The following is an 8,322-nucleotide window of genomic DNA, read 5'->3' as shown; positions in this document are numbered from 1 at the left end:
ATGAGAGGGGATCTCATAGAAATATATAAGATTCTGATGGGACTGGACAGGCTAGATGCAGCAAGAATGTTCCCGATGTTGGGGAAGTCCAGAACCAGGGGACACAGTCTTAGGATAAGGGGCAGGCCATTTAGGACTGAGATGAGGAGAAACTTCTTCTCTCAAAAAGTTGTTAACCTATGGAATTCCCTGCCGCAGAGAGTTGTTGATGCCAGTTCATTGGAAATATTCAAGAGGGAGTTAGATATGGCCCTTATGGCTAAAGGGATCAAGGGGTATGGAGAGAAAGCAGGAAAGGGGTACTGAGGTGAATGATCAGCCATGATCTTATTGAATGGTGGTGCAGGCTCTAAGGGGCGAATGGCCTGCTCCTGCACCTATTTTCTATGTTTTTATGTCGATGTTTCTACCATATTATGGTCACTCTTCCCAAAGGGACCTCGCACAACAAGATTGCTAATTAATCCTCATTACACAACACCCAGTCTAGGATGGCCAGCTCTCTCGTTGGTTCCTCGACGTATTGGTCTAGAAAACCATCTGTTATACACTCCAGGAAATCCTCCTCCACTGTATTGCTACCAGTTTGGTTTGCCCAATCTATATGCAGATTAAAGTAACCTATGATAACTGCTGTACCTTTATTGCACGCATCCCTAATTTCCTGTTTGATGCCATCTCCAACCTCTCTACTACTGTTTGGTGGTCTGTACACAACTCCCACTAGCGTTTTAGAAACACAGAAAATAGGTGCAGGAGTAGGCCATTTGGCCCTTCGAGCCTGCAGCACCATTCAATAAGATCATGGCTGATCATTCACCTCAGTACCCCTTTCCTGCTTTCTCTCCATACCCCTTGATCCCTTTAGCCGTAAGGGCCATATCTAACTCCCTCTTGAATATATCCAATGAACTGGCATCAACAAATCTCTGCGGTAGGGAATTCCACAGGTTAACAACTCTCTGAGTGACGAAGTTTCTCCTCATCTCAGTCCTAAATGGCTTACCCCTTATCCTTAGACTGTGTCCCCTGGTTCTGGACTTCCCCAACATCGGGAACATTCTTGCTGCATCTAACCTGTCCAGTCCCATCAGAATTTTATATGTTTCTATGAGATCCCCTCTCATCCTTCTAAACTTTTCTGCCCTTTGGTGTTCCACAGCTCTACCCATACAGATTCCACATCATCCAAGCTAATCTCCTTCCTTACTATTGCGTTAATCTCCTCTTTAACCAGCAATGCTACCTCACCTCCTTTTCCTTTCTGTCTATCCTTCCTGAATATTGAATAGCCCTGGATGTTGAGTTCCCAGCCTTGGTCACCCTGGAGCCATGCCTCCGTAATCCTAATTATATCATATCCGTTAACAACTATCTGCGCAGTTAATTCATCCACCTTATTACGAATGCTCCTCGCATTGAGACACAGAGTTTTCAGGCTTGTTTTTTTACACTCTTTGTCCTTTTAGAATTATGTTGTAATGTGGCCCTTTTTGATTTTTGCTTTTGATTTCTCTGCCCTCCGCTTTTCCTCATCTCCTTTCTACCTTTTGCTTCTGCCCCCATTTTACTTCCCTCTGTCTCCCTGCATAGATTCCCATCCCCGTATTAGTTTAAACCCTCCCCAACAGCACTAGCAAACACTCCCCCTAGGACATTGGTTCCGGTCCTGCCCAGGTGCAGATCATCCGGTTTGTACGGGACTGTCTCGGCTCCCCGCTGCTCTCGGCCCCAGGGGTGGGAGGAGGAGGGGGGGGAAAAAAAGAGAGAAAAAAAAAAGAGGGAAAGGGAGTTTTGGGGGGGGGGGGGGGGGAAGAAGAGATGTCAGGGAGGGAGAGGGTAGGGGGCTGAGCAGGCGAAGAGAGTCGGAGCCTCAGGTCCTGCTTCTTGGCACCACGTGGAGGGAATGATTCGGGCTGGAAAGGAGGTGGCAGAGCTTGACAGACACATGTCTGTCAAAAAAAGGGTCAGTACAAATAGTTACACTGAACATGAAAACGCCTTATTACTCCCAAATTCCAAAAGCACAGCCACTACAATAGAATAAATCTTGATGGAATGGGTTTGTGTCAAAATACAATCTGAAACTAGAGAATATTGATTAATTCATCTCACTTCACCCTCAGTTATTTACTGAACATGTAAAACACTGACCAAACTTGGCATGCCTCAAACTACATTGTCCTTTAACCACTCCAGAGCAGCAATTAGCAAACCAACTAAAACACTGAACTATATAGCCAAAATAATAGGATGTCAGAGGAAGTCATGTTCAAACTGTATATCATCATCATCATAGGCAGTCCCTCAAATCGAGGATGACTTGCTTCCACGTCAAAAAGTTCACAGGTGTTTCAATGAAGGACCTGAACTGCATCCTCAAGGGTGGAAGATGCCTGTGCATGGATTTTTTTTAACGTGTGGTGGCCGTTGCCCACCAGCCACCACATAGGCTTGACAGAGCTAGGTCTTGGTCCAGTGGCAAGGATTAACCAAGGCGATTGGAGAACTGCTCTGCTGCACGGACCTAGTGTGCACACATATCGCAGTGTGGGCTGGCCCGTGCTGCCCATTGCAGAGAACACTAGTCAAATTACACATCGATTACTTTGTCCAGTTCTGGTCACCAAAATACAAGATGCAAATTCAAGCACTGGACACAGTTCAGGGAAGATTCAGGAATTTGAGCCCTAGAGTCAGAATTCAGAATTGTAATGAAATATTTGAGAAACTTACAATTTTTCAGTTTTGAAAGGAGGAGCTGAGAACTGGTCTTTGAGATAGAAACATAGGAAATAGGTGCAGGAGTAGGCCATTCGACCCTTCGAGCCTGCAGTCAATAAGATCATGGTTGATCATTCACCTCAGTACCCCTTTCCTGCTTTCTCTCCATACCTCTTGATCCCTTTAGCCGTAAGGACCATATCTAACTCCCTCTCCATGAAAACCATCCGAGTAAAAATAAAGGTTTTCAGATGTACAGGGCTCTGTGTCTCATGAACATCTTACACCCATATTTTTGCTGCACAGAGGGGATACTTGTACGGGCTGCTCTTCACACTCTCCACTTTGCCATCCTCATCTGCCGTCCGGACACGTCATGGAGTACCATCTTGCCGTCTGGAGGAGACGGGTGTCCCCAATGGAGTGCACTCTATGCGGGAGTTCTCCCTCTATTTATTGGGGACTTGGCCTGGAGGGTGTTGCACGGAGCAGTCCCGTGCAATAAGTTTTTAAGTCGATTCACGGGCTCCCAGGCCGCCTGCAATTTCTGCGATCATGTTTTTATGGAATGTGCGAGGTTGCAGCCCCTATTCCATTAGGATAGTAAACAGCCTGGGAAAAGTATATTAGAATTTTACTAAATTGCCAGAGTAGGGCAGAGAAACATAAGTTTAAACTACTAAAAGACAAGGTAGGATTGATGCCAAGAAGTCCTTTGTCATAGAATAAGCAATGAATATATAGAACAGACTTTTGGATAGTGGTGGAGATAAAAAACCTACAATTGTTTGAGAAAAATTTAGATGCTCCAGTGGGGGAGGGGAGAATCTTTCTGAAGGTTTAACAAGATGGGCCAAGTGACCATACTCAGTTTAGTAAAAACATTCTAGCTCAGGTCATTTATTGTGTTAGCAGTGAATGTTGCTATTGATAATTGTAGTGATATGAGTGTATAGCTGTAGAGAGTTAAGTACATTGACTTCTGCAAAAGGGGAGGGTGGTGGAAAACAAATGAAATCACAAGGGATCATGATCATTAATCACAATTCTTGTGGGTCTGCTGCATATAAACCAGATAACATCTATTACCCTTGTTCATGCTCATATATAAAGAGCGATCCCTTGGACAAACTATCAGATTGCTATATTCCCAGAGTAACAGTCTTCATGGCAACAGCACAAATATCAAAGATTGAATTTGAGGACATTATAAAGAAAATATTGGATTTCAGTCACAATTCAGCACCACGATTATACTTACAGATGCCAGTTACTTCAGTTATATACATGCTACCATTTTCTTAACTAATGAAATACAATTCAGTATGACTTTCATTCAAATCACAATTCACTTTCAGAAGTGTTCCATCTTATACTGACCACCACAACACCCATTAATGGTCAAACATGGCTCAGTTGGTAGCACTATCACCTCAGTCAGAAGGTTGTGGGTTCAAGTCACATTCCAGAGACTGGAGCATAAAAATCTAGGTTGACACTCCAGTGCAGTACTGAGGGAGTGCTGCACTGTTGAAGGGCCATTTTTCAGATGAGACTTGCATCTATATAGCGCCTTTCACTACCTCAGGACATCCCAAACACTTTACAGCCAATGAAGTACTTTTGAAGTGTAGTCACTGTTGTGGTGTAGTAAACACAGCAGCCAATTTGCACATGGCAAGCTCCCACAAACAGCCATGTGATAATGACTAGATAATTTGTTAGTGATGGTGACTGAAGGATAAATATTGGCAAGGACACTGGGGATAACTCAAAACAGTGCCATGGGATCAAAGAATCATAGAATAGTTACAGCACCTAAGGAGGACATTCGACCAGTCGAGCCTGTGACAGCTCTCTGCAAGAGCACTTCAGTTAATCCCATTGCCCCACCCTTTCCAAGTAGCCCTGCAAATTTTTTTCCTTCAGGTACTTATCCAATTTCCTTTTGAAAAGGAGGCCTCCATCACCGTTAAGGCAGTGCATTCCAGATCCTAACTACTTGCTGCGTAAAAAAGTTGCCCTTCGTGTCATCTTTGGCTTTTCTGCTAATCACCTTAAATCTGCGTCCTCTGGTTCTCGACCCTTCCGCCAACGGGTCTACTCTGCTAGACCCCTCATGATTTTGAGCACCTCTATCAAATCTCCTCTCTACCTTCCCTGCTCCAAGGAGAACAACCCCAGCTTCTGCAGTCCACCCTTGTCACTAAACGGCATCGTTTACATCCACCGGAGAAGGGAGCCTCGGATTAACGTCTGATGCGAAAGACGACACCTCCGACAGTGCAGCACTCCTTCAGCACTGCACTGGGGTATCAGCCTGGATTTTTGTGCTCAAGTCTCTGGAGTTGGTCTTGAACCCACAACCCTCTGACTCAGAGGCGAGAGTGCTACCCACTGAACTATGGCTTACATAAGAGTGTCGTGCGATATATAGTGACCGGACACCCGAACAAGGATACCCCAGTCAGAAGGAGCTTCGCTCCGCCTATTACAACCCAGCCGGTGAACCGCGATAGGAGGCTCCCTGATACAGCCATTGCGCCTGTGGCTGAATGGAAAGTCCTGCGTTTATTAAATAAAACCGGAGACTGTAAAAGCTGCCAGAATAACTAACCTGCGCACATCTTCTGGAACAATCTGCTCACCTACCTCCACACCGCATCTTCTCGGCACACAACCCTGCACCGTCGCTCCGCAACCGCCCCGCGCAAACCCCTCAACCAACCGAACCCGGCAGCAAAACCCGCGCTGCCTCGCCATTGGCTCTCGGGTGGCAAGCTCGCCTGCTGTATGGCTCGTCCTGCTGTCACTCATCTTGCGCTTCCGCCGTGAAGTTCGGTTGGCCCGAAGACGCCGGATGCTGTGACCTCAGCGATCGCCCGGTGCCATTGCGCATGTTTGTTCACTTCAGCGCACAGGTAAATTTGCCGAATGCCAAGTACTCTAATTTTAATGTATACTCATCCCTATCTTTTTACAGCGAACTACCCTCCTTAGGATCTGCCTTCCCTGAGACCACGATTTCGAAGTGTTGAGAGGCTGCAAGTGGTCATGACTCAAGGTGTTCTGACAAAGTTCAGAGCTTCACAATTTACAGCACCTTCTCAGGATTCTCTTCATAAGTCGCTCTAATGCGAATCTTTAAAGTATTTGCATTACCCATTTTTAAAATATGATTTTGTTTCTTGTGATTTATTTTAAAAGGTGTTTCTGTTTTCGAGCAAATTATATGAAGTTAGTTATCATATGAGCATTGCTTCTTGGATCACAGTTCGGGGGTTAAATCTACAACCACACATTCTTTAAAGTTACAACATTGGAATAGAACTTGATTGAATCTAATTTTCTGTTAAGACAATTATATTACTATAAAATAATTCAATACCTTTATTAATTTGAGTGTTTGGACCAATCATATTCGAATGTTACTGTTTGCAATGTTCACTTTAAAGCAGCTTTAGATAGTCAAAGGATATTGAATTAACAGTGCAAAAAACCACTAACGGTTAATTCTAGTTTTCACTCTGAGAAAATTAGGGGTTAAATGAAATAAAAATCAGATTGTTTGTCAATGCGCACATGGGCAGTGCTGCCCTGGCCACTAGTTGGAACCACTGCCAGATAAAGGCACAAACCAAAATACTGTTGCTGCAGAAAATCTGAAGCAAAAGCAGAAACTGCTGGGAACACTCAGCAGGTCCAGCGGCATTTCATGAGAACACAAGTCGATGTTTCGGGAATTGAGGTTCTGCAGTGGCGTTCAATACCCCAAATATTCCCTCGACAGATATTTTTTTTTTTTGAAATTCGTAGCCAATCGTTCCAATTCTTTGTCAAATCACAAACGCCAGAGGTCACCTTGGGCCCATTCAAGGATCACTCTGCGCCAATGCTCTTAGCCAAAAGGCCTAGAGTCACTGCACCGTTCCTGGAAGTACTGCAATACCAGGTTCGTGCCATGGAGGTGGATGGGTCAGGTCCCCCACACACCTCCGTGGAGGTGGATGGGTCAAGCCACCCCACCCACCTCCTATTTCCAAAAAAGCAAGCATATACCTTCCTGATCCAGGGAGAACCACCTTGGGGTTATGGTGGTTACTCCCCTGTCAGGTCAGTTACGCATGATCTTAGCCAAAAGGCCGAGATATTGCCTGACCTGCTGAGTGCTTCCACTGTTCTGTTTTTAAATTAAAATATTTATGTTCTGGTTAACCTCATTTCGTAGGAGTGTGGTAGTGAATCATGATTGACAACATGGTCGGCCAGACAGAGAACGAGTTTTCAGTTGTGTGCCAATCCAGAGTCCGTGCAGGTCGAGCTACAGCCGCCTGGTTGATTGGTTAAATGGTTACTGGCAGTTGGTTGCAGAGAGTTGGCAAAAGATTCAGCGAGTATGGGAGAACTGCGGGCCATTTGTTAATAGGGTGCTTTATGCAGGTTAGTTGGTTTGGTGGTATTATTAAAAGTTCAGAGTTGTTGAGCTGAAAACGTTCAGCCACACAAGAGGAAACCCAATCTTTAATTTGAAATCTGGTAAAAGAGACAAAGAATGTCACTGACAAAATAAGGTCAGAGTTGAATCATCAAAGCTAAAGGGAGCGGGAGAAGTAAAACACCGCAACTCTTTTTATTGTCTCAATCCTAAACTGGTGTGTTTGAGACAGACCGACGCAGTGCTTCGTTCGTTCCTCCAAAGAAATCTTGCAAGTTGCTAGTGAAGCAATTGAGATGTAAGAAATTCTGCTGTTATCAATTCAACCTTGTAGGATATGCTTTAAAGTTAAAGTTAGTTTATTTGGGATATAAGTGACACCAAGTTTGGCTGCTTATACAAAACAATGTGTTTTTCTTCTTTAGCCATGGCTTCAGGAACTGGGTTGATCTACAATGAACAAATGATGAGCTATAACCTGCTGTGGGATTAGTAAGTGCTGCAGTGGGTGATGTTGTGGTTCTTTTTTTAATGATATTGGCAATTAGGGCTTCCTTGAAGCACTGTAAAAATGTAAATGTTGAAACATAATTTGCAATTCTTGGTCTCCCACAAATTAATTTTAAAAGAGAAAAAGCACACTTCTAAATGTCATGATTATTATCAGTAGTTTCTATATTTGGATGCTGTTTCTTTCAATAATGATACATATGCCGCAGGATAAATGAGTATCTGAATGACTGAAGCAAGTGCTTCGGATCTGAAGTTGTTTTTAAGATGCCAGCATGTAAATAATTTTTCACTGAATATCCAGCAGGCAGTGCTGAGTGGTTTCCCCTACAGGGAGGAAAATTAGAGGATCAGCCACCTAGTTGCTGTTGTACATCTCCTAATAGCTATCTATAGATCAACATAGATGGAGGCAAGTCATTCATGTCCAGTAGAAATTAATTCTAATTCTAATTCTCTTGGAAAAGGAGGAAAAAATGGAAAATTTTCCCCCAATAAAGACCATTAAAATCTGCTAAATTAGGGGAATTGACCAAGTAAACAAGGATAAATTATTATAAACATGGTATCCAACAAGTCTGAATTGTTTTTTTAAGTAGTTCACTCTTTTATGTTAGGTATGGAACTCCTGTCAACAACCCAAATATTCTCTC

General features: G+C 43.7%; 2 protein-coding genes and 1 pseudogene across 4 annotated transcripts in view; 1 reads left to right on the top strand and 2 right to left on the bottom strand.

Annotated features, from left to right (window-relative positions):
• The window catches only part of tubgcp6 (tubulin gamma complex component 6), a 38,324-nt gene extending 32,434 nt beyond the window's left edge, over positions 1–5,890 (bottom strand). Inside the window, exon 1 of the mRNA XM_070896741.1 lies at positions 5,828–5,890. Coding sequence (XP_070752842.1) covers positions 5,828–5,890 — 63 coding nt within the window. The remainder of the gene's footprint in view (positions 1–5,827) is intronic.
• Positions 5,560–8,322, top strand: part of hdac10 (histone deacetylase 10) — a 45,075-nt gene continuing 42,312 nt past the window's right edge. For all 3 annotated transcript variants that reach the window (XM_070897374.1, XM_070897373.1, XM_070897375.1), the window contains exons 1-2: positions 5,560–5,645; positions 7,585–7,651. In XM_070897374.1, coding sequence (XP_070753475.1) covers positions 7,587–7,651 — 65 coding nt within the window. In that variant the 5' untranslated portion in view covers positions 5,560–5,645; positions 7,585–7,586. The remainder of the gene's footprint in view (positions 5,646–7,584; positions 7,652–8,322) is intronic.
• On the bottom strand, positions 6,640–6,875 carry LOC139279163 (U2 spliceosomal RNA; annotated as a pseudogene).

This window comes from Pristiophorus japonicus, chromosome 13 (assembly GCF_044704955.1).
Source record: "Pristiophorus japonicus isolate sPriJap1 chromosome 13, sPriJap1.hap1, whole genome shotgun sequence".
Taxonomy (NCBI): domain Eukaryota; kingdom Metazoa; phylum Chordata; class Chondrichthyes; family Pristiophoridae; genus Pristiophorus; species Pristiophorus japonicus.
The sequence above is the reverse complement of the archived record's forward strand: the minus strand, read 5'-3'. Positions and strand labels throughout refer to the sequence as shown.